General features: G+C 39.7%; 1 protein-coding gene across 5 annotated transcripts in view; it reads right to left on the minus strand.

The window, feature by feature from the left end:
- Positions 1 to 5,004: 5,004 nt before the first annotated feature.
- si:dkey-246g23.2 (solute carrier family 66 member 2) overlaps positions 5,005 to 25,800 on the minus strand; it is a 70,606-nt gene continuing 49,810 nt past the window's right edge. For 4 of the 5 annotated variants that reach the window (XM_060837984.1, XM_060837986.1, XM_060837987.1 and 1 more), the window contains exons 5-6: positions 19,032 to 19,124; positions 5,005 to 10,237 (exon numbers count right to left, since the gene is read on the minus strand). In XM_060837984.1, the coding sequence (XP_060693967.1) occupies positions 10,063 to 10,237; positions 19,032 to 19,124 (268 nt within the window). In that variant the 3' untranslated portion in view covers positions 5,005 to 10,062. The remainder of the gene's footprint in view (positions 10,238 to 19,031; positions 19,125 to 25,800) is intronic. The other variant, XM_060837988.1, reaches the window with a different exon arrangement.

Consider the following 25,800-nt stretch of genomic DNA (forward strand, 5'->3'; position numbering starts at 1 on the left):
ATAACCATACCATGCAAAAGCTGTTTTGTTTCTTTTCAATTTACAAAGGTAGAGGTTTACAAAATTGAGGGGCATGGATAGGATAAATAGACAAAGTATTTTCCCTGGGGTTGGGGAGTCCAGAACTAGAGGGCATAGGTTTAGGGTGAGAGGGGAAAGATATAAAAGAGACCTAAAGGGCAACTTTTTCACGCAGAGGGTGGTACGTGTATGGAATGAGCTGCCAGAGGCTGTGGTGGAGGCTGGTACAATTGCAACATTTAAGAGGCATTTGGATGGGTATATGAATAGGAAGGGTTTGGAGGCATATGGGCCGGGTGCTGGTAGGTGGGACTAGATTGGGTTGGCATAGCTGGTCGGCATGGACAAGTTGGACCGAAGGGTCTGTTTCCATGCTGTACATCTCTATGACTTTATGACTCTAAGAATTTTTTGGGAATTAATGGGATTATACATTTACTATATGCTTCAAACCTTTGAATTTGTATTAGAAGTAGTTAGGATAATTCTATTCCATGATTGTTTCTTTTGGAATAAACTTCCTTTTTGATGTTGAAGTAAAAGCAGCAGCATTGCATGGCTATACTTGAGCAAGAGACCATTTTGTTAAAACAAAACAGATAAAATTCTGATCCATCAGGACGGGCTCTTGTCTGGGATATGACTTCTCTGATAATGGCATCAGCTCGGGTCATAACAAAATTTTGTTCCAGAAGAAACTACCCCATACACCCAGAAGAAGAAGCTTACTGGCACAACAATATTCAAACATAAAAATAATTGAGACATTTTGAGGACAGTGCTAACAATTTCAAGGAGCTATGCATTTTGGAAAAGAGCTGTGGAGGCCAGTGCTGAGATCAGTCAACTAGTGATAGCTGTGAGATTTATTTTTACATATTGTTTATTCCTTTAATTCTGTTCTTTCATCTCAGCACCACACACATTACATATTTATTCAGTACTTGGTATCTCACTGCAAGCAAATCCTGGCTTGCTTTTACCAGTTAGTAACAGAATGTTCTCTATTAAAATCAGAAACACTGTGGGGTATGTTTGTACAACTGGTTGAGAATAATTCAATTACAGGGTCTCGTGCTGGAGCTGTCCTTGGATTTGAACTTAAGTAGCTTCAATTGTACACATGTCCTGCCTGTATGTGAGTGATATAATAATTCATATTAAAAATAGGTCCTGTCAGGTTAACCGAATTACCATTTCGATAAGTTATAATGGAATACATTTAGCACACACCAGTACAATGTTTGATTTGTGGCTCCACTCAAGCGTGATTTTTCTCAGTTCTGTGGAAATGGGTTTGTCAGCAAGCTACCTGTAAAATTGGGAGGATTGGCATCCTGACGGAATCCCGCTGATGGGAAATTTCCCATGGTTAGGTGGGTAAGAGAGTTGGAGACAGCAGAATTGCTTCTTACAAAGATGTTAATCCTGTAGAAGCATTCTGTAAAATGTATGTATGCAGTATAGGGTTAATGGTCACATTAATGAGCGTTACCATGTATATCATTTGGTGCAATCATTGCCTACTAAGTAATTTTATGTTATTGTAAAAGTCTTGAAACTTTAAATCTTGTCATGCATTGAGCAGCTTGAGAAGTTGTTGGAATGATAAGTAAGAAATGTTATATAAATATGCATTTACCAAACTTAAAAATCACACAACACAAGGTTATAGTACAAAAGGTTTAATTGGAAGCACTAGCTTTCGGAGCGCCACTCCTTCATCAGGTGATGAAGGAGCAGCGCTCCAAAAGCTAGTGCTTCCAATTAAACCTTTTGTACTATAACCTTGTGTTGTGTGATTTTTAACTTTGTACACCCCAGTCCAACACCGGTATCTCTAAATCTTCACCAGACTTGACCACCTATATAAGCTCATTAGATTTATTATAATAGAGTTGCCAGGATCTCACTTCTACTTCCGAGGAATTGACCTTACTGGCCACCTGTCTTTAATCTCTTTTAAATTCATTGTGATTTCCTAGCCTACAGTGGAATTATAGTATTTCTCCTCTTGTTGACCTCCACTATTAAAACCTCCTTTTCGTTGTTTTGAATCATTGCGATAATAGTTAGTAAAAGTTAGTTTTATAGTTTAAGTTACAGTTCAGTACCTCTGGGGCAGACTGTGTTTAAGAACAGAGGCTGGATGCATAATTTATTAAAAAGTTTAGGCCTTTATTCATTAGTGCTTAGAAGAATGAGTGGTGATCTTATCAAAACATATAAGATTTTGAGAGAGCTTGACAGGAGAGATGTTGAGAACATTTTCCCATTAGTCAGGGAATCTTGAACTCTGGCACATAGGTTCAGAACGTAGAGATCCTGTTTTAAAACTGAAATGAACATCTGGAATTCTTTATCCTTGAGAGTGGAGACTAGACCACTGAAAGGATTTAGACAGGAGATGATAGATGTTTGAAATATCAGGGATTTAATGGGCTGAGCAGAGCTGGTGCACGAGAAGTTGAGACTTGCGGCAGATCAGCCATGATCTTGTTGAAAGGTGGGTTAGGCTTCAGGGGCTGAATGGCCTAATCCTGCTCCTTATGTCATAGCATTATTATTAACTCAGATGGCACAAAGAGGCAGCCAGTCAATGCAGCAGATACTTGACCCTTAAATACTTTATCTAAAATAAAATCATGGGATAGGAGCCCCACATGTATGAGCTGCCAATCTCCATAACAACCAGCAGGTTGCAATTTTAAAAAAGTTTTATTTCATTCCCTAGGCCCAACATCGAAGGCCAAAAGGCCTGTTCTGCGCTCTATTGCTCTATGTTCTATGTTTCATGCATCAAGACCAAACTGAATGCATTCTTAGTTCTGTCTCAATTCAAAGCATTATTAACTTAAATTTAACTCATATATTAAGGTTAAATTGCTTTTGGAGTAGAGTGGTGCTGGAAAAGCACAGCAGTTCAGGCAGCATCCAAGGAGCAGGGAAAGCGACGTTTCAGGCAAAAGCCCTTCATCAGGAATACAGGCAGGAGGGTGGGGGTGGGAAGAAAGTAGCATAGGGTACAATAGGTGATTGGGGTTGGGGATGAAGGTGATTGGTAAGGAAGTAGGGTGGGGGAAGGTAGAAAAGAGTACAATGGGTGGATGGGGGTGGGATGAAGGTGATAGGTCAGAGAGGAGGGTGAAGTGGATAGGTGGAAAAGACGATAGGCCGGTAGGATAGGTCATGGGGACGGTGCTAAGCTGAAAGTTTGGAACTGGGGTGAGGTGGGGGAAGGGGAAATGAGGAAACTGTTGAAGTCCACATTGATGCCCTGGGGTTGAAGTGTTCCGAGGCAGAAGATGAGGCGTTCTTCCTCCAGGCGTCTGGTGGTGAGGGAGCGGCAGTGAAGAAGGCTCAGGACCTCCATGTCCTTGGCAGAGTGGGAGGGGGAGTTGAAATGTTGAGCCACAGGGTGGTGTGGTTGATTGCTGCAGGTGTCCAAGAGATGTTCCCTAAAGCGCTGTGCTAGGAGGCGCCCAGTCTCCCCAGTGTAGAGGAGACTGCATCAAGAGCAATGGATACAATAAATGATATTGGTGGATGTGCAGGTAAAACTTTGATGGATGTGGAAGGCTCCTTTAGGGCCTTGGATGGGGGTGAAGGAGGAGGCGTGGGCGCAAGTTTTGCAATTCCTGCGGTGGCAGGGGAAAGTGCCAGGATGGGAGGGTGGGTTGTTGGGGGGAGGAGGGAGCGTGGACCTGACCAGGTAGTCACGGAGGAAACAGTCTTTGTGGAAGGCGGAAATGGGTGGGGAGGAAAATATATCCCTGATGGTGGGGTCTGTTTGGTGATGGCGGAAATGTTGGCGGATGATTTGGTTTATGCGAAGGTTGGTAGGGTGGAAGGCGAGCACCAGGGGGGTTCCGTCCTTGTTACGGTTGGAGGGATGGGGCCTGAGGGCGGAGGTGCAGGATGTGGACAAGATGCGTTGGAGGGTATCTTTAACCACGTGGGAAGGGAAATTGCGGTCTCTAAAGATGGAGGCCATCTGGTGTGTTCTGTGGTGGAACTGGTCCTCCTGGGAGCAGATACAGCGGAGGCGGAGGAATTGGGAATGTGGGATGGCATTTTTGCAGGAGGCAAGGTGGGAAGAGGTGTAATCCAGGTAGCTGTGGGAGTCGGTGGGTTTATAAACAATGTCGGTGTCAAGTCGGTCGTCATTAATGGAGATGGAGAGGTCCAGGAAGGGGAGGGAGGTGTCAGAGATGGTCCAGGTAAATTTAAGGTCAGGGTGGAATGTGTTGGTAAGTTGATGAATTGCTCAACCACCTCGCGGGAGCACGAGGTAGCGCCAATGCAGTCATCAATGTTGCAGAGGAAGAGGTGGGGAGTGATGCCACTGTAACTACGGAAGATGGACTGTTCTACGTAGCCAATAAAGAGACAGGCATAGCTGGGCCCCATATGGGTGCCCATGGCTACCCCATTGGTCTGGAGGAAGTGGGAGGATTCAAAGACGAAATTGTTAAGGGTGAGGACCAGTTCGGCCAAACGAATGAGAGTGTCGGTGGAAGGGTACTGTTGGGGACGTCGGGAGAGGAAGAAATGGAGGGCTTGGAGGCCCTGGTCATGGTAGATGGAGGTGTAGAGGGATTAGGTATCCATGGTGAAGATGAGGCGTTGGGGGCCGGGGAAACAGAAGTCTTGGAGGAGGTGGATGGCATGGATGGTGTCTTGAACATTTGTGGGGAGTTCATGGACTAGGGGGGTTAGGACAGTGTCGGGGTAGGTAGAAATTAGTTCAGTGGGGCAGGAGCATGCTGGGACAATGGGTCAGCCAGGGTGGTCAGGCTTGTGGATCTTGGGAAAGAGGTAGAACCGGGCAGTGCGGGGTTCCAAATTGCTTTTGGAAAATCCACAATTAATGATTCACTAATATGAACAAGGATCAATATTTTTACAAAGTGCTTTAATACAGCAATCTGATACTGCTTTCCATATTAACAATGGAATATTAAGCATGACATCAAATGCAGCATTCTCCTACTATTTTGAACAATGACATTTACTTGTCTGAACACAATTTCTTTCTTCTTTACAAAACAGTACTTGAAGATAAACAGGATAGTTTATATAAACATTATCAAAAGTTATGTTGACCCACAGGATTCAAAAGAAACAAAGATACTTGTTTGCATAGATTGATATAAACTCATCTGCAATGTTTGAGCACACATCTGAAGAAATTCTGAGAATCTTAGCTTGGGCTTCAACAGATAGGATTGATAACATTGTAGCTCAATAACATGATCAGCTCATCTGACAAGGTTGGCATCTTCACAAAACCACCTCCTGCATTCTCCTGAGTAACACTTACTGAACTGTGAGACATAACCCTAGGGAAAAGCTCATTGGTTCTGTTGTATACAACAGGTGGTATAATAGAATCCAACCAGAGAAATCTAGAAATGTCATAGATATCTCACAGATGAGACTCCAGTGATACTGGCAGCATACAAAGCAAAACTGGACATCATCAAGGAAGTCTCAGATTTTTCACTGCCAACTGTTTGTTCTGGCAATCCTGTTTCAGCAAGTGATAACTAGCTAAGTAGCAGAAATTCTCTACACATGTTCCAAGTAATAAAATGACAGAGAATTTCATCGATGGAAACTAGATGTGAAGCACCACCACTGGGAGATAATATAGATTCAAGCAGCTGAGATTAAGTTTTCGTTGTGCAAGATATTTCTCTTGGCATAAATCAGTTGTGAGCATAACTTTTTCTTGTGCTGTTTCTGTCAGTATAACCTAAAATCGGAGAGTAGTCACCGCCTTAAATTCACTGCGGTATCCAGTGGAAATATGTACAAACTTGTTCAGTCACTGTAAGTTGTACATTGTATCAAGAATGCCTTCAAAGAATACTTGTTCTGTATTAAAGCATCTTAATTATTATCAAGATGAATATAAAAGTCTATCATGCATAAATGAATGAATAGCTGAACTAAAATGTTATACTGTTATATTAAAGCTAGTCATTTTACATGTTTTTTTTAAGCGCCTGGCTACAATTTCAGATTGTGTAGTGAAATCAATCCTGCAGTGATGTCAGATATTTATTTATGATAACATTTAAAAGGATAGAACCAACATATTTCAGATTATACTGACAGGAATTACACAAGAAAACTGTTTCTGCATATTGCAAGAATCTGTTAAAGAGGATCAACATCCTTAAATTATTAAAAGGCTTTAGCAAAAGAAATGATGGATTAATGTCAATCAATGACAAAGCACATCAATATATAACATTCTTTCAGTTGTTATTGTAATATCATCTTTACTTATAGATGCATGTATTAGGTAACAGTCCAAAGTCAATCTGTAAGACAATAATTGGCATAGGCATCTTAGGTAAATTCACTGTCAGTGTAAGACTCATGTTCACAAAACATAATTAATTATGTAATATAAAGACGCCCAGCCCTGCTGGATTTCAGTGAAGCTGAACCTGAGAATCACTGTGGCAGGACATTCTGTAACAGCATAAACTAAGAAATCAAACCTTTCTGAATGGTGAGGAAAAAAAATCACCATCTATAATTGCCTATGCACAAACCATCTAACTAACTTTTGCATTGCACTAGTAGATTCTACTTTATTCATGTAACTTAAATATATATTGGAAGCATACTTTTAAAAACAAATTGTGCAAAATGTTATAGATGAAAATAAATGAAAAGCCGACGTAAGAACCCCCAAATTATAAATGCTTCAATTGCAATAATTACTTTGGTATTTCACCATTGACACAGTGTAGCACTAACACTCTCACCGTTGCAGTGGTAGGCTGGAATTTGGTTAAGTTAGGGAGCATGAGCTTGACTATGGGCACCTGCCTGCCTCATGCTGTAGGAAGTTCAACTGACTTCCATCTGGAAGATAAGAAGAGGGGATGGTTATGAAGCCCAGGACCAAGCTTCACTCAGAAATGATGGTGTTGCTCTTTAGAGATCCCATGCAATTTTCTCAGTTTCATCGATCTCTTGGGGCTAGTTCCTCTGGTGATCCTCATCTCTGGCAAACTGAAGATTCTTATGCCTTATATAATGGGCTACTCACATCCAAATTTGCATGGTGAAACTCTCAACACATTGACTCCCCATTCACAAATGTACCTGCTCAGAAATACTAGTTGGGAAGGGTCCAGCCTTAAAAAGGATAAATGGGATTTCACAAATGTTTAGGCATTTTTCAAACAGATCCATCAGACTCTTCCCAAAGGTATAACGATCATTTGGTGAAGCAGCTGAGAATATCCTGCATTTCATATCCTGATGTAAAAGAACTAATCAGTTATGGAAAGAAGTTAAAAACAAATGTTATATTTTCAAATTGATACCAAGACATCAAACAGCACCAGGGAAACGTGTAAAATTGATGTGGATTCTCAAACAGTAAAATGTTGCAATTACAATTTTAGGATTTCACAATTAGAATTAACTTCTTATTAATAGTTTGATCAGATAATAGAACTCCACATAATGTACTCTGGTCTGTTAAACGTTAAGGCAAAGGGAAATATGCTGATACTGATAAACTAAAGTAGTAACAGACTTTTAGTTAATAAAAAAGCAAAATTCTGTAGAGTCTGATGAATGGTCATTGGCCTGAAAAGTTAACTATATTTTTCTCTCTGCAGCTACTGGCTGACAAACTGAATATTTCTATTTAATTCATTCATTGGATGTGGGCATTGCTGGCTAGGTCAGCATTTATTGCCTATCCCTAGTTGCCACTGAGCAGGTAGGAATGAGTTTCCTTCTTGAACTGTTGCAGTTCATGTGGAGTAGGTATACCCACAGCAATAGTAGACAGGAAGTTCCAAGATTTTGACCCAGTGACAGTGAAGGAACATGATAAAGTTCCAAACTAGCATGGCGTCCACGTGTTCAAGTTGGTAGATGGTGGTGCAGATAATGGTTTTCCCATGTATCTGCTTCCGCTATCCTTCTAGGTAGAAGAGATCGTGTGTTGGAGCATGCTAGCTAAAGATCTGAGTGAATTGCTACCATTACCGCTGCCACTGTGCTTTGGTGGTAGAGGGAGAAAATGTTGATGGTTGGACTGCTTTGTCCTAAATGGTGAAGAGCTAGTTGAATGCTGTTGGTGCTGCACTCTTCTAGGCAAGAGGGGAATGTCTCATCACACACTGAACTTATGCCTTGCATAAGCTTTGGAAAGTAAGGCATTGAGTTCCTTGCTGTACATTTGCAGCATCTAATCTGCTCCCATTGCCACAGTATTTATGTGCTAATGTAGTCCCAGTGTTTTATTAGACTTCTTTTTTTGTTATTTTTTTCCAATTTTTGCTCACAGCTTAAAGTGAGTGTTAGAGGCAAAATAGAAAAAAACAATGCTCATACATAACTCTGAAAGCCGTTGAAGGCTGATGAAGGGCTTATGCCCAAAATGTCAATTCTCCTGCTCCTCGGATGTTGCCTGACCTGTTGTGCTTTTCCAGCACCACACTAATGACTCTGAGAGCCCTTGTTCTGAAATATTGATGGCGATTCTCAATTGTTGGCTGTCCTTTCTTTGCTAGGAGTGATCCAATGGAATTTTCAGGCAGCCCGCCTATTGTGTGAATATGCTGCCCACCTGAAGCAGGCAGGAGAATGTGTGAGTATGAGAAATGGCTGGCGCTGGGACTCAATGGTAACTTTTAGGTATGCACCACTGGTAGGGGGTGCTATGAAGCCTAATCAGTACAGTTCTTAGGAGACCCCTGGTAGCAGTTCACAAAACAATCCAAAAAACCAGAGTGACTTCCACACAGTATTCCTTGTGCATCTACCATCAGCTGCCCTTCTGCCCCATTTGAGACCCACCTCTGAATCAAGAATCCACCTCGTCTCACCAAACTGACCTGATCTGATATACCAGCTCAGCTCATAAATCAATCTATAGCCATTCTGTGCCTAACAAATATCACATTTTAATGAGGCTAAGGCTTGCATTGACCTGGTTTCACATTGGCAAATGCAGGAAGGCAGCACAGTCACACATACATCTTTTCTGTAAACTGGAGGCAGTCACCTCTGAACATAAAAGAAAAAAAACCCCCTAAATTCCATCTCAGACAGACAAGAAATACTTCAAAAGAAAACAAGCTTTGGATCTAATGACTGAAGTATTGCTAGAGGCACAATGTGTAGAGTATTTTTGAGCCAGAAGTGGTACAACGAGTGTATTTATGTTGGACTGTTAAATTAGTATCTAAATAAGAGTTAGCTTTTTATAACAGAATTTTCTTTTTGTTGTCTTAACAGTTTGGCAAAAGGAAGCTTTATTTTCCTTTAGGGTACTTAAAAAAATATCTGACTAAGCTGGAAATATCTTTTAAAACACTTTTCCAATAAAAATAAGTTTTAGAATCGGAACTGTTTTCAGTAATGATGCCCTTTTTAATGACACTCGTTATTCAAGGTTACTATTCCAATTATTCACTCAAAGGCTTCACTGTGCATTTATATTATACCAAATTAAATTTCATGTTTAGTTGCTGTATCAAATGGCTGACCACTAACCAATATACTACTTGGGGAAAGGTCAAGTATAAAGCTGCATAATTGATTTTTTTTTTAAAGAAGACAATGAAATACAAAGAGAAAGTAGAAATGGAATAAAACAGTGGAAAGGACATCAAACAAGACTATTTTTAGCATTTCAAATAAACACGCGACATTCATCATGTCAGACCTTAATGCATCATTTACAATGGTGAATACTTCTCTGTTCTTGTTGCTGCTGTTCTCATTGGCTGATAGCTAAATGATGAGACATTTAAAGACACCTCATCTTCATATATGTTAGAAGTATGATTTGGTTTATGTTTTGGAAAGTTTGGACAGCAACAGGAAGTAAATTATGGCAGAGGTTGTTTTTTGGTTAAGGCACTTTGGATACTTTCAATACTGTGATAGCACAGGATATTCTTCCATAGAAATGGCAAGAAAAACATATTAAAGCCACACTGTGCATCATATTTTGCTGCCCAGGCAGCCATTCTCTGTCATTATGCAATTTTGTTACATATATTTTTCATGATCTCCTTGTCCATAGATGAACACCTGAAAGAAAATTGCAATGTCAATGCAAATCTGAACAGTTCCACAAATCCAGAATTGTACTGGAGTTGCATTAATAATGAAGTAGGTTGTCTTAAAGATATCACCCAGGGTCCACAACAACACCATCTTCACGCTGAAAAGAAAAGATTTGAAAGAAGTGAAAATTAATATGCTGCATTCAAATAATGTGATTTGTCAAATACTAATTTAATATAATATTAAATGGCACTTACAGCAATTTGTAAATTATGTAGTACTGTTAATATAAGAAAATTATTAAGACACTTCAGGAATTAAAAACAGATTTGAGTTTCTTTTAAAAAAATCTTATCTTAATCAAACCTACTCCATTTTTAGCATTAAAAAAGTTATCCCCATAGAACCTCACAACACAAAGGAGGTCATTCAGTCTACTGTACTTATGTTTGCTCTTTGAAAGAGGTTTTCAATTAGACATACTCCTATGCTCTTTTCCTACAACCTGGAAATTGGCTTTATAGGTATATATTCAATTATTTTCTTTCAAAGATATGACTAAATCTGCTTCCAACTTTCTTTCAGGCTGTGCATTCTTGATTATAACATCTCACTGTGTAAAACAAATCCTGCTTATCTTATCTCCCTCCTCTGGTTCTTTTGTCAATTATCTTGTCATCCCATTGATAATACATTACATATGTCATACTAGGATTTCTGCATTGTACCAGAGTAATAAAACTGACCTTTACATCTCTGTTCTTCTAACCTTTGCAGATTTCATGTCCTTCTAATAATAATACATCATCCTCAATGGTTCTTGACCTATTGCCCTACCTTTTTTTTATTTCGAGGTGAAATCTAACTTTGGCATGTGCAGGTATTAATTGAGGAAATGGAACTTCAAACAGGATGCAGAATCAGTGCTTCTTCACTATCATGCACTTACATCCTCCACTCTCCTAGTGGTAATTAAATTCACTCCCAAAACCTTTAATGAAAATTGTTAAAAACAAAATATATGATGCAGGAGACAAAATAAGTTTTTCAACGATTCTCCTTCGATATTCTGAGGGCTATTTTTTGATTTTCCAGAGCTCGGTTTTCATTCTCACCTAATTAATGAGGTGATACAGTGAGTTAGTAATAATACTACTATATTTGTCTTGACATATGCAGTAATTGGATTCACAGAAAAGCAGAACTATGGATGATGTTTGTTCACTGAGCTGGAAGGTTCATTTTCAGACATTTCATCACCATACAAGGTAACATCATCAGTGAGCTTCTGCTGAAGCACTGGTGTTACGGCCCACTTTCTATTTATGTGTTTAGGTTTCCTTGGGTTGGTGATACCATTTCCTGTGGTGATGTAATTTCATGTTATTTTTCTCAGAGAGTGGCAAACGGGGTCCAAGTCGATGTGTTTGTTGATAGAGTTCCAGTTGGAATGTCATGCTTCTAGGAGCTAGACCTAGAAGCATGGCATTCCAACTAGAACTCTATCAACAAATACATCGACTTGGACCCCATTTACTATCCTCTGAGAAAAAGAACATGAAATGACATCATCACAGGAAATTACATCACCATAGGAAATAGTATCACCAACCCAAGGAAACCTAAACACATAAATAGAAAGTGGGTCGTAACACCAGTGCTTCAGCAGAAGCTCACTGATGATGTTACCTTGTATGGTGATGAAATGTCTGAAAACGAACCTTCCAGCATGAAATGGTGAGCAAACTTACATACAGACCTGAGCTACATATCTTCTCAAAGCTTACTAACAGAATTATAGTGATTCATCAATATTCTCATTAATAACCAGCTCCCCATTAAATTTAATGCCACAATACAAGGAAAGCATTAACTTCCCAAACAGTACAATCCTCAAATCAGTATAAGGCAACATGTTGAGCACAGAAGTTTTATTTTCAAAATAACTCCCACACACACTTCTGCATACAAAAAACTATCACCTGAAAGACATTTTCTTAAGATCACAACTAATGCAATTCCATCAAATGTGCATAAAACTGCAATTTTTTTTCCATGCACTTACAACCTTTATATTACATCTCGGATCTTAATCCCAGATTTAAATTTAGTAATTAACCATGTTCAATTCAATAGGATACAGTATAATTTTCCCAAGTTCAGTAGCTCCTTAATATAACGTAGTATTAAACTAGAGATTCCACATTTATTTACAAAGAATTCACAGTCTCATTGATTTAAAGTTAAATTGGATTTGAGTTAGCTGAGCATCTCATTGATGACAAGTTCACTCTCCTCTGCAGGCTACCTGCTACCCCTCTTGTGACCTCCAACTCCCCAATAACATTCTTGCAGATTGCCTCTCCTGTCCAGTCTCCTCTTGTAGCCTCCTTCTCCCTCCCTAAACTTCTTAGCAACTGCCTTCTACCTTCCACCTACACTCGTCCTGACCAGACTTACCATCATTACTTACCTAACTGATCGCTGCTTCTTCATTGTCAAGTTGCTTCTGTCCCATGCCCTCTGATGAATTTATCATCAGCATGCATTAGAGAGAACCACCCTGTAACTATGGAAGCAGTATCTCACCACTTCCATTCCATTTGACGCAGCAAATTTTCCCAATTAGTCATCCCATGTGTGAATTCATTTTGCGGACTTTCAAATTCGCCCACTGTCCCCACGTTTTTTTCAGCTCTGATATAAATCAATAAATTGCAGAATCTGGGCTAATGTCTGATTACACAAAGACTTACCATTCAGCTCAAATATTAAACTCTATGACTTTGCTTTTTTATGCATTGTCTGTCACCAACATCAGAGATTTAATATTAAAATGAAAAATAAATGTTCATTACGACAATAATCAAGTGTAACTGCATTATCAAAAGAAAATCCTACATCGCTGCTCACTACCTTTATCGATAGTTCTGGAGATTTAATTAATCAGAAAGGCACATAGAGGGGTTGAGCACAATGGTCTCAGTCACAATGGTCAATCACTCTTGCAACACAAGAAATATTATTCTCTTCGGATCAAATCGGTTCACTATTACTTTTCAAATTTAGCTCAGCCTAAAATTGCTGTTGTTTGTGACAGCTACAACTGTAACTATACAGTGCCTTTAACAGTCAAACATCACAAAGTGCTTCACAGAAGCAGAATCAAACACTGAGCCACCTAAGAAATATGAGGATAGGTACCAAAACCTAGACAAAGATTGATTTAGACAAAATTCCAGAGCTCAAAGCCTTGGCAGCTATTGGCGTGGCCACCAATAGTGCAGCAATTAAAACTGAGGATACACAACAGACCAAAATTGGAGGAAGAAGTTAGAGGATTGTGAACTCGAGAAGATTACAGAGATAGGATCAGCTAAAGCCATTCCTTCATTTATTGAAGGAATTGAAACAAGGATGAGAAATTTAAAATCAAGATTTGTTTAATTGGGAAATGAGAGCAACAATGATAAGGAACAACTGCAATTTTAAATTGAAATTTCACAGGTCCTCTTGCTATGTAAACATGTCATTTAATAGTATAAGATCCAGTATGGATTCAATCACTGTCAAAAGAATGATTAGCTTCTGGTCATCTTGGGGCAGATATATTGTTGACTCATTTATCTGGCTCTAGCCCAGTTAAACTTTAAATTTTTACTGAATTAGAATCTGCAACATTAGTGACCTTGAGAATGAATGAGTTTCACAAGAGCTCCATTGCCATACACCGTACCTGCGTAGAACGATAAAAATCCCAGGAAAATAAAGTTTCTGCAAATGGGTGTGAGAGCACCTCAGAAACAGATGCTTTTGACAGCAGTGACAATCTCCTCCACATTAATTTCTCCTGAACTTGCCCAGAGATGTGCATTGCTCTTCTCTATACCATCTGCACAATCTAATTTCTTGTTAAGAGCTTTTGACCTTCATAAACATATAACCAAATCATATTTTCATAATTTTGATTGGTAACATACATAAAACCGTTAGAATGGATGCACTTTCATCTGTGATAAATGAAGGTGGACTTTACAAGGATCTTGATTTATTGCCTAGTTGATATTAAATGTCATCAGAATTACTACACCAGATAAAGCATTTCAAACTATACGTAATTACCTTTACAAATGCAGCAGCAAACTACGAGATGAAATGGATAAATTATAAAGGGTTACACAAAACATACAGATTTTCATGCTATCTAAAGTAATATGCGCCCTGAACAATTTTTCTTCACAAAATTTACATCCTATTATCCACTCCTAAAAGCACTGAGATCCTGCGAGGGAAAAGTGTCTTTCCAAAACAATACTGAATGTTAGATCAGATTCTCTACAGCATGGAAACAGGCCCTTCAGCCCAACAAGTCCACTTTGACCCTTTGAAGAGTAACCCACCCAGACCCATTCCCCTACCTTATTTACCCTGACTAATGCACCTAACACTGAGGGCAATTTAGCATGGCCAATTCATCTGAACTATACATCTTTGGAGTGTGGCAGGAAACCCATGCAGACATGGGGAGAATGTGCAAACTCCACATAGACAGTCACCCAGGGCAGGAATTGAATCCAGGTCCCTGGTGCTGTGAAGCAGCAATGTTAACCACTCAGCCACTGTACTGCCCAATGTATTTTAGTCTGACAAATAATATTTCTGAATCCAATGTTCCTTCTCACACATGCACACTTCCTACAGAGAACACTGAAAGACTGGCATATTTTCCATTTGTAAGTAGTGCATGCAGAGACCAATGAAAGTGGCCTAACATCATCTGGGTTGTGATGAATTAACTCATCAGATACCAGGAATCAATACATACTTTTTGACTTAGCTGCTGACTGGAAGATCCAACAAAGAAGCCAGCAAATCTTTCAATGAATGTTTCAATTGAATTATGGAAGGCAACAATGATAAGGCTGCAAACCCATGTAGATCTAATATTGGAATCATCTCCCACTTGTTCATCGAAGGATTGTGGTATTTCTAAAGTGTATGGCATTGAGAACACTGTCATGAAAGCAAAACGCTGTCAACGTTAAAAATCTGAATGAAGGGCCTTATTTCATGCAATAAAGTTTAAATCATTGTTGCAATATCTGGTTGATAGAGAAATGTCTTAATAAGTATCCGACTCAAAGGTAACTTGTGATGTCTTACCCAAAACAAAACAAAAACACAAAACAGCACAGCAACAACAGGCATGATTTCAAGATTTATAGTATTTACAATGTAGTTAAAGACTCATTTATATCAGTGATGGATAATAGATTCAACAGCTTAATTTTATCTCCAGGCCAGATGTAATTAGTGACTCAACTGCTGTACAAGAAATGCAGCATGAATTGTTTCAGCCCAAGTTTCATTTAAATCCCGTTAGTGTCGAGATTCGAGTGGTGCGGGAAAAGCACTGCAGTTCAGGCAGCATCTGAGCAGGAGGAAAATCGACGTTTTGGGCAAAAGCCCTTCGTCAGGAATAAGAAAAGCGTAGGCTTTTGCTGCTGTGCATCTGCTCACCCTTTCCACTCCACCTCCTCACACATTTTCCTGGAACATCATTGGACTGGATCGGTTGCCATTTTTGTCACCTCCCCAGTCTCAGTAAGCAGTCTCCTGATGAAGGGATTTTACTGCTCCTCAGATGCTGCCTGAACTGCTGTGCTTTTCCAGCACCACTCTAATCTAGACTCTGGTTTCCAGCATCTGCAGTCGTTGTTTTTACCTAAATCCCACTAGTGACTTCGAAGCCTATTCTGGCTGTGAAAACATTGGGAAGCCACAAGAGAAAAAAAATTAACATGATCAGGAGACTGCTTACTGATACTGGGGAGTGACAAAAATAGCAACCGATCCAGTCCAATAATGTTCCAGGAAAATGCGTGAGGAGGTGGAGTGGAAAGGGTGAGCAGATGCACAGCAGCAAAAGCCTACACTTTTCTTATCAGGAACGGTGGAATATCTGCCTGGGACTCACAAGGGAAATGAAGAAAAAACTGTTTTGATTACATTTTTGACCTTTCTTGGGTTCTAATCTTCCCTGCTATTTTCACTTGGCAAGAAATTTATTTTGACTTCTCACCTCCAAATTACAATTAAAACTGTGCCCTGACAATGTCAACTGAGTGACTTCTTGAAGCATATAATATTTCTTTACTCACTTACAAGATGCGGGCAACACTGGCAAGACCCATTCCTGTTTATCCTCAACAAGGTATTTTTAAGCCACCTTACCAACTGTCAACACATTTTGACTTGCTAAAGAAATCTTGGTTTACTTTTGCAATATTTATGAAAGTCAAAGGCCATAAAAGTTTGAAAATAATTATCATTTAAGTGCAACAGGGTTTTTAAAGTTTTGGAAATGATTGTTGCACTTGCTGTCTCATAGGGTGTTTGGAAAAACCTGACTTGTAGATATATGTCCTTCTGTAAAAGGGCACAGAAAAAGAAAGAAAAAATCTGTTCAAAGTATTCTTGATAAAGTGCTACTGATAATGTATGATCCTTGCCAGTAATATTCTAGCAAAGTTGTAATTTGAAGAATTGGACACATTACATAACGCACTTGTTTTACTTCAGGCTCCAGAAATGAGGAAATACATGGAAAGTATTGATGTTTCATCTGTAGTACTTTAGAAGTAACTTAATATTCCTTTAGGCTCCTTGCACTTCCAAGTAGGTCATTAGTCATGGTTAGATAAGTAGAAATTTCGCACCTTCAGTTTACATCTAATGAAAAAATGTCAGGCTAATTTAGAGTTTGTATTTCTACTCCCTTTAAAATTCTGAATTAAAGAGCTGAGAGGAATTTTAACTTGGAAGACTGCGTGGTTTGAGTGTAGATGCGTGAGGGGGATTAAAAGTGGGAAAAATATAAGTCTGTCAGCAAGCAGGTAGGTCTAAACCCTTGCCTTCCACATGCATTGGGCCATTTGTGTTCAACTTTCTTCTGGAAGGTAGGTTTTCTTTTAATATATATGAAGTACAGAATTGGAGAAATATTTCACCAAAATTCAGATGTAAGGCTGCATTCCTGGCTTTCCCAGTTTTCCTGAAACCCAACTGTAAAAGCAAACTGGAAACACAACAGCAACCAATTAAAACATTTGGAGATGCTGCAATAAATACTCAGTACTCCTGAGATTTTACTTGCTACACTTTGGACACTTTTTCAAATACTTTTTCAGAATGGGTGTCCTCCCAATTGCCTTTAATTGGAGGTCGGACAGTGAACAATATGATCAGCACAAGCTGCATCAGGAGCTTGTCATTCAGAGAACTGTAAATGGACAGAGTGGGACTGCAGCTTTCAGGAGATACTACATATAACTCAGAGTATACTGGTAGAAGCTGAATTTTGTTGATCTGTTAGAACAGGGGCACTTCAGGAGGCTCAGGGTGTTGTCTTGATTGGCAATCTGTAGTTTCTCAGACATAGATGTGCTCACTACTTGACTTAGGGCCATATTGTCTAGTGCCTGTTAATGTCATCACTACATTCAACCAACTTACCTCTGAATCCTTCCAGCTCTCTACAGTTGACATATCCAATATATATTTTCTCCCTACATCCAGCCTTGTTAATATATAAGGCATACAATCCATCTAGTTCATGTTGCCACCTACACTAAAACCCATACCTCCATCTTCCTTGTCCTCACCAAGCTCAGTTGGCTTCCTATGATCAAAAGAAATCATGTAAAGATTATAGTGTTTACTTTAAAATTCTTGATTCTGGATCAGTGGTGCTGGAAGAGCACAGCAGTTCAGGCAGCATCCAACGAGCAGCAAAAGCCCTTCATCAGGAATAAAGCACCACTGATCCAGAATCTGGTTTCCAGCGTCTGCAGTCATTGTTTTTACCTACTTTAAAATTCTTCCCTACCTCTGCTGATGTCCTCTAGTTCTGTGTGACACTGGAATCCTGGTGTCCTCCTATACAAACCTGTTTCTCATCTCACTACTCCATCACTGGGTTCCCTTCTTCAGGTCCCCTTTCCTCATTCTCTGAAATATTTTCTTTCACCATCTCTACCATTCTAGCCTTTGTAATGTTCCCAGAATTGACCTTAACATCGTCATCTTCCACTCTTGCAACCCTTCCTGACACTTTCCTCTTTCTTCGTCCACTATTCCAAATGAGGATCTACTTACTTCTGCCATTCTGTAATACATTCTGCAATATCTCTCTGTACGTACTGACCATTGTTTAAGTAGTCACTGTTTTCAAACTTCTTGGCCTGTAAAATTCAGAAATTATATCACGAATAAGTTTGAGCTCCAATTCTGAAACAGAAGCTATCGCTATGCTACATGAAAATTAAGCAAAAGTGAGGACTGCAGATGCTGGAGATCAGAGTCTAGATTAGAGTGGTGCTGGAAGGGATTTTGCACGAAACATCAATTTTCCTGCTCCTCGGATACTGCCTGACCTGCTGTGCTTTTCCAGCACCACTCTAACCTACACTACATGAAAATTAGGCAGATCTTCACCATTTTTCACCATTTACATTCAAGAGTCGGATATAAAATTGCCCATTTTGGAAAATAGAGTTGCTGGTGTTTCTGGACATTAGCTGCTGGTTTGGAAATATATTGTCACTGTTCTGAGATTAATGGTGTTCAACTGAGATTAAGGGTAAGCACCTTGGCTCTGACAGCGTATGTTTATTTGATATCAAACCTTTTACCAGTATGTTATACCCTGAGCTGTAAATGATTGATTTGAGCACTGTATATACAAATGCTCCATTTCCCAACACTGTAGTACATCACAATCTCAACTTCCATAATAAAATTACACTGAGTTGGGAGTTTTCAGTCAGGAGTGAATTAAGGGTACTTGCAACTGATTTCAAAGAAAGCCAACTACAATGATCAAATGATCTCTGTACCTGATTAACATCTATCCTAATTACCTTTCAGGGAAGGAAAACAGCTGCCCTTACCGTGTCTGGAGTACATGTGACTCCGGATCCACTCTTAGTTGCCTTCTCAAATGACCTAGTAAATCATGCAGCTGTGTCAAACTGCTACAAAGTCTATAAAAAAGGAGTGAAAACAGATGAACCATGCAGCTTGAGCATTGGACACAACAATGGCAAATCCAGTCCCCCTGTGCAGTGTCCCCCTTACTAATATCTGGGGGGTTTTCTCAAAATGTGGAGACCTGTATCACAGATTATTCAAGTAACAGCCTTACATAGTTATGCTCATTGATTCATACCTTACAATGTTCCAGACACTCTCGTTCAAAACCCTGAAAGTACTGCTCACACCCCCAGCAGAGACCAACCAGAGTTAGAGGCACAGTGGTATACAGTTAGAAAGGAATTGCCTTAAGAGTCATCAACATAGATTCCAGATCCCATGATGTCTTATGAGAAGGAAATATCCTGCTGATTATCACTTACAACTAATCTCCAATCCCTCAGATGATGACTCAGTGCTGCTCCTCCACATTTAACATCACTTCGAGGAAGTAATGAGTGTGGCATAGTCATAGCATGTGCTCAGGGTGGGGAACTTCAACATCCATTACTGAGACTACTTCTATATACAGCACCACGAATGATTGGGCTGGCTGAGTGCAAAAGGACTTGGATTCAAGACTGGGTCTGGAGGAGGTGAGGAAACCAACAACAGAAAAAAACATACCTGATCTCATCCTCATCAAAATGCCTGTTACAGTAGCCTCTTGTCCATGACAGTGTATGTAGGAGTGACTATTTCACAGTTGTTGCAGTCATTGTGGAGACAAAGTCAATCTTCACAATGAGGATACTCTTCATCGTGTTGTGTGACTTTGATCAAATCCACCAACTGTAAAAAAACAAAAGCAGAAATTGCTGGAGAATCTCAGCAGGTCTGGCAGCCTGTGAAGAGAAATCCAGTTCTGAAGAATGGCCAATGGACTCGAAACATTGATTCTGCTTTCTCTTTACAAATGCGGCTAGACCTGCTGAGGTTCTCTCGCAATTTCTGCTTTTGTTTGTTTCAGATCTCCAATGTCCACAATTCTTTGTTTTATTCTAGCAACTCTCAAATAGGCATCATTGAAACACTATCGGCCATCAGCAGCAGCACAATTACATTCAAGTACAATTTGTGACCTCATAGCTTGGCATCACCATCACCATCAATCCAAGAAATTACTCTGTTTCAATGAAAAATGTAGAGTAGCATGCCAGGCATATCATCAGACATCAGTAAAATGAGGTGACAACCTGGTGAAGCTATAATACAGGACTACAAGGGGTACAAACGATGGAAACAGCAATAAGTCGACAAGGCAAAGCAATCTCACCACCATTGGATCATATCTAAGTTCCACAGTCCTGCCATGTCCAGATGTGAATAATGGTGGACAATTAAACAACTAACATGAGGACTTCATAAATATCCTCATTCTTAATGATGGGGTATCCAGAACATCAGTGTAAAAGACAAACCATTTGCATCTTTGCATCTATTTTCAGCTTGAAGTGCTAACTGGTTGATCAGTCTTGGTTTCCTTCTCATGCTCCCAGCATGACAGATGCCAGTCTATAAGAGCATAAGAAACAAGAACAGGAGTAGACTGTTCCATCCCTCAAGCTTACTTCACCACACAATAGATCAAGCCCTGAAGAATCTCTGTATGTTTCAATGAGATCCCCTCTCATTCTTCTAAACTCCAGTGAGTAGAGTCCCAACCTGTTTAGCCTTTGCTCATAAGACAATCCCTCCATACCAGGGATCATCCCAGTGAACCTTTTCCGAAATGCCTCCAATAAAATTATAGAATTCCTTAAATAAAGGGACCAAAACTTCCCACAATACTCCAGATGTGGTCTTACCAGCACCTTATACAGGAGTGAGACTTCCCTAATCTAATACTCCAACCCCCTGGAGATAAGGGCCAACATTCCATTAGCCTTTCTGATTATCTGCTGTAGCTGTTTGTAAACTTTCTATATTTTGAGCACAAATACCCCCAAGTCCAGTTGTGCTGCAGCTTTTTGTGGTTTCTCCCCATTTAAATAATACTGTTCTTCTGTTCTCCCTTTCAAAATTTTCCCACATTATACTCTATTTGCCGATTTTTTGCTATCTTGCTTAACCTATAAATAGTGCTTTGTAAATTGCCTGTATCTGCTTTTCTATATAGTTTAATGTTGTCTGCAAATTTGGCTACAGTACGTTCACTTTCTTCTCCCAAGTCATTAATATAGTTTACACGTTTGATCCACTTCATGATATTAAGGCAGTGGATACTGCAGAGCTTATGAACCTCAAAAACTTTTCAGCAATAATTATCAAAGGTCAGCTCCAGAACTAGCTGTTCCAGTACAGCTTGAGGTATTGGCATCTGCCAGGCCATATGGAAACTTAAATACTGCAGATGCTGGAATAAACACAAGGAATCCTGGGAAACTCAGCGGTTCTGGCAGCATCTGTGGAGAGAGAAAGAGAATTACTATTTTGAGTCTGGTATGACTCTCTGTCAGAACACTTTGTTCAATATGGGAACTCACCCAGCTATCTCATGTCCACAAAAATGTGTGACAAATGCAAGGCAGTTACCACTCTATCTACCTGCTCTCAATCATCAACAGTGCTGTCAAGCTAAACTTACAAAGGAATAACCTGCTCACTGACACTGAGTCTGAGTTCTGCCAGGGCCATTCAGTCCTGATTTAGTTACAGCCATAGTCCAAACATGGACAAAAGAGCTGTATTCTGGAGGTGCAGTGAGAGTGATTGCCCTTGATGTCAAGGCAGCAAATGATTCAGTGTGGCATCATGAAGCCCTGGAAAAAGCTAAAGTCAACAGGAATCAGGGGAAAACTCTCCACTGGCTAAAGTCATACCTCGCACAAACAGGATTTATTCACACTTGGAAGTGAATTGACTTGTTAGTGATAGGTAGCATGGGTTTTTGCAGGGAAGGCCATGTCTCATCAGTCTGTTTGACTTTTCTGAGGAGTTGACAAGAATGATGGATGAGGGAAGGGCAGTGGATGCTGTGTTCATGGACATAAGTAAGGCATTTGATAAGGTACCTCATGGCAGGCTGATACAGAAGGTAGAGTCTCATGCAATCTGGGGTGAGCTGGCTGGATGGATTCAAAACTGGCTTAGTCATAGAAGACACAGAGTAGCTATGGAAGTGGGCTTTTTGGAAAGGAGGTCAGTAACTACTGGTGTTCCACAGGGTTCAGTGCTCGGACCTTTTTTGTTTGTAATACATATACATGATCTGGAGGAAAATATAGGTGATCTGATTAGTAAGTTTGCAGATGATACCAAATTGGTAGATTTGCAGGTAGTGAGGAGGATTGCCAAAGAATACAGTGGGATATATAGGTAGATTGCAGGTTTGGGCACAGAAATGGCAGATGGAGTTGAATCTTGACAAATGCGAGGTGATGCATTTCGGACCGTTGTGCTTACTATATATTATGCAATAAATACCAGAACCCTTAGGAGCATTGACATACATAGGGATCTGGCCATACATGTCCCCAGATACCTGTAAGTGGCAACACAGGTGGATAAGGTGGTCAGGAAGGCATACAGCATGCTTGCCTTCACCGGCCAGGGCATGGAATATAAAAGTTGGCAAGTTATATTCCAGCTGTAGAACTTCAGTTAGGCCACATTTGGAACATTGTGGCTGCCACACCAATAGAAGTATGAGGATGCTTTGGAGAGTGTGCAGAGAAGGTTACCAGATGTTGCCTGGGGGTCTTGAGGGTTTTAGTTATGAGGAGAGGTTGGATAAATTCCGATAGTTGTCACTGGAAAGGTGGAGGCTAAGGAATGACCTGATAGAGGTCCCCAAAACTAAGAGAGGCATAGATGGAATGGATATTCAGAGACTGTTTCCCACGGTGGAAAGTATAACTATAAGATGGCGCAAAATCAAGTTGAGAAGAGGAAAGTTTAGGGGAGAAGTGAGGGAGAAATTTTTCACACACGTGGTGGGTGCCTGGAACATACTGCCAGTGGAGGTGGTGGACACAGGCATATTAGCAACTTTTAAGCTGGGAGGCGAGCAGAGGGATGGAAACAGCGTAAAGGCAGTAAGTAGTAGGTCTAAATAAGGATTAGGAACTGGTACAGGATTTGTTGACCAAAGAGCCTGTTCCTGTGCTGTATTGTAGTACATTGTATAAAGGAAGATGGTTGTGAACTTGGAAGCTAATCATCGCCAAGAATGATTGCGTACAAAGATATCTCTGCAGGAGTTCCTCAGGGTATTGTCCTTGACCCAACTACCATCAGTTGCTTGATCAATGATTTTCCATCAATCATAATGTCAGAAGTGGAAATATTTGCTGATGATTGCACAATATTCAAAATCATTTATGACTCCTCAGATACCAATGATGTCTGTGTTCATATACAGCAAAGTTTGAGTGTGGGCTGTTAGGTAGCAAGTAACATTTGTTGTCCTGCCACAACATGCCAGGAGATAACAGCTTGATCAAGAGAGAATTGAACCATTTCCCCTTGTTTTTCAATGGCATAATTATTGCTGAATCTCTCGCTATTAACATCCTGGGGTAACCATTGACTGAAAACTGAACTAGGCTGACATACAAATACAATAGCTACAATGGCAGGTCGATGATCTGAATCCTGCAATCAGTAATTCACCTCCTGTCTCCCCTGTCCTATCCATCATCTATAAACTATAAGTCAGCTGTCAGATGGAATGTTCTCCATCTGCCTGGATAGCCACAGACCAAACAATATTCATGAAGTTCAATACTATTCAGGACAAAGCAGAACATTTGCTTGGCATCCAATCCACCATCACATTCACTCCTTTAGCCAATAACACACAGTGGGAGCAATTTGCTCCAGGGGTCATTTCTTTTCCCCCTCTGAGGTCTGCTCTTGAGATTTTCTCAAGCATTACATTTTGATTTTCAGAGGACAATTTTCATTCTCACTCACTGCTTTGTTTGATGATGCAGACATTACCAACATTACCTCCTACACCTAGTTGACAAATAGGGTATTTGAATTTGCATAAAATCAGGCTGATACAATTCAACATTGTCCACAATAAACATCACTGCTCCCTTAAACATACATCTGCAAAACATAAAGCAAGCATTAATTTCAAGGCAAGTAGTAATTAAATTAGTACATGACCAGGGCAAAGGTTAGCAACAAATTCCTTTTTTCAAAAGAAGAATAACTAACAAACACAGCAATACAGAGGAAAAACAAAATACTATGAACATATAAAGACTGGGCAGGTCAGAACTAAGCAGTTCCATGTTTGTCTCTAACACAGTCATTGTACTTCAAGTAATTTTATGATAGCCTCTTTGAGATAATCACAACACATAAACATTAATCTTGAGGACATAAAACTGTCCAGTATTAAATTATCCAATTGACAGAATTCATTACGACAGTAATGATCATAGAAGACATTATTCCTTCACTGAGAAAGTTCAAAACTGTTCTCTTCCATTTTCAGCCAGACTAGCCTCTTTTGCTGCCATCACTTACATTGTCTCTGCATTTCAATTCAGTTTGCCCCAGTCCTGCATTTGCTGTTGGTAGGTATTAGCAGTAAGCAAGAGAGAGAGCCACTCCCTTATTGAAATAACAGGTTCTGAGTATTCCATTTATGGGGATGACTTTTCATTAAATGTTTTCCACTGTGATTTCAAAGTTTTTGGCAGCTGGAACCTCATGCCAACCCATGCATTTTGAGCGTTAGTATATACCATGAACAGATGCACTGCAACTCACCAAGACTCCTCAGCACCACCTTTTGAATGGTGACCCACACCATCTAGAAGGACAAGGGCAGCAGATACAAGGAACACCACCATCTCCCTAAGCTCCCACCCAGAAGCACACCATCTTGACTTGGAACTATATTACTATTCCTTCCTTGTCGCTGGGTCAAAGTCGTGGAAGTCTCTTCCGAACAGCACTGTGGGTGTACCTACACCACATGGACTGCAGTAGTTCAAGAAGACAGCTCTTCACCACTTTCTCAACTGGGCAAAGGGAAAGTTGGGGATTGGCAATAAATTATAGGTATTGTTAACAACACCCAAATCCCAGGAATTTGTTCTTTAAAAAGGGAAACTTTTGGCATGCAGTGATATCAGCAAACAATTATGCAAACCAATTATATCAATGTATTCATACAAAGCAAGCCAGGAAGATAAATGCATTTAATACTTTTCACTTGCAAATTAAAATTCAGATAGAAAAATAAATATTTCTGATTGAATTAAGTCAAAAATTAAAACAAGTTTTAAAAAGTTTTAAAATGAAAAAAAAACTTTTAAAAGAAGCAAAAATTGTGGACTCCTTAAAATTTAAGAGAAATTTGATGTTCGACAAATATAAAATGAACTTTTCAGGGTCAGGGAGGGTGTTTAATAACAGTTATGAAGTTAGTATGCTGTTAAAAATTCAGTTCCAACATATTTAACAAGGTTCAACTTTTTCAAGGGGTTCTTCAGTGTGTCTAACAGACAGAAGGGAAAATTTCTTCAAATCATGCTTGCTATGGAGACCACAGATTCCCAATGCAGCTGTCATTCTCAGTAGAGTAATGACAGCAAACACTGACAGTTTCACTATCATTATCACTTCAATAATCAGGCCCACTATACTTGTCATCAATATGTGACTAAAACACAGACAAAATAATCTACATAATTGGAGATAATCTATAAACATTTGAATGTC

This window comes from Hemiscyllium ocellatum, chromosome 17 (genome assembly GCF_020745735.1).
Source record: "Hemiscyllium ocellatum isolate sHemOce1 chromosome 17, sHemOce1.pat.X.cur, whole genome shotgun sequence".
Lineage (NCBI taxonomy): Eukaryota > Metazoa > Chordata > Chondrichthyes > Orectolobiformes > Hemiscylliidae > Hemiscyllium > Hemiscyllium ocellatum.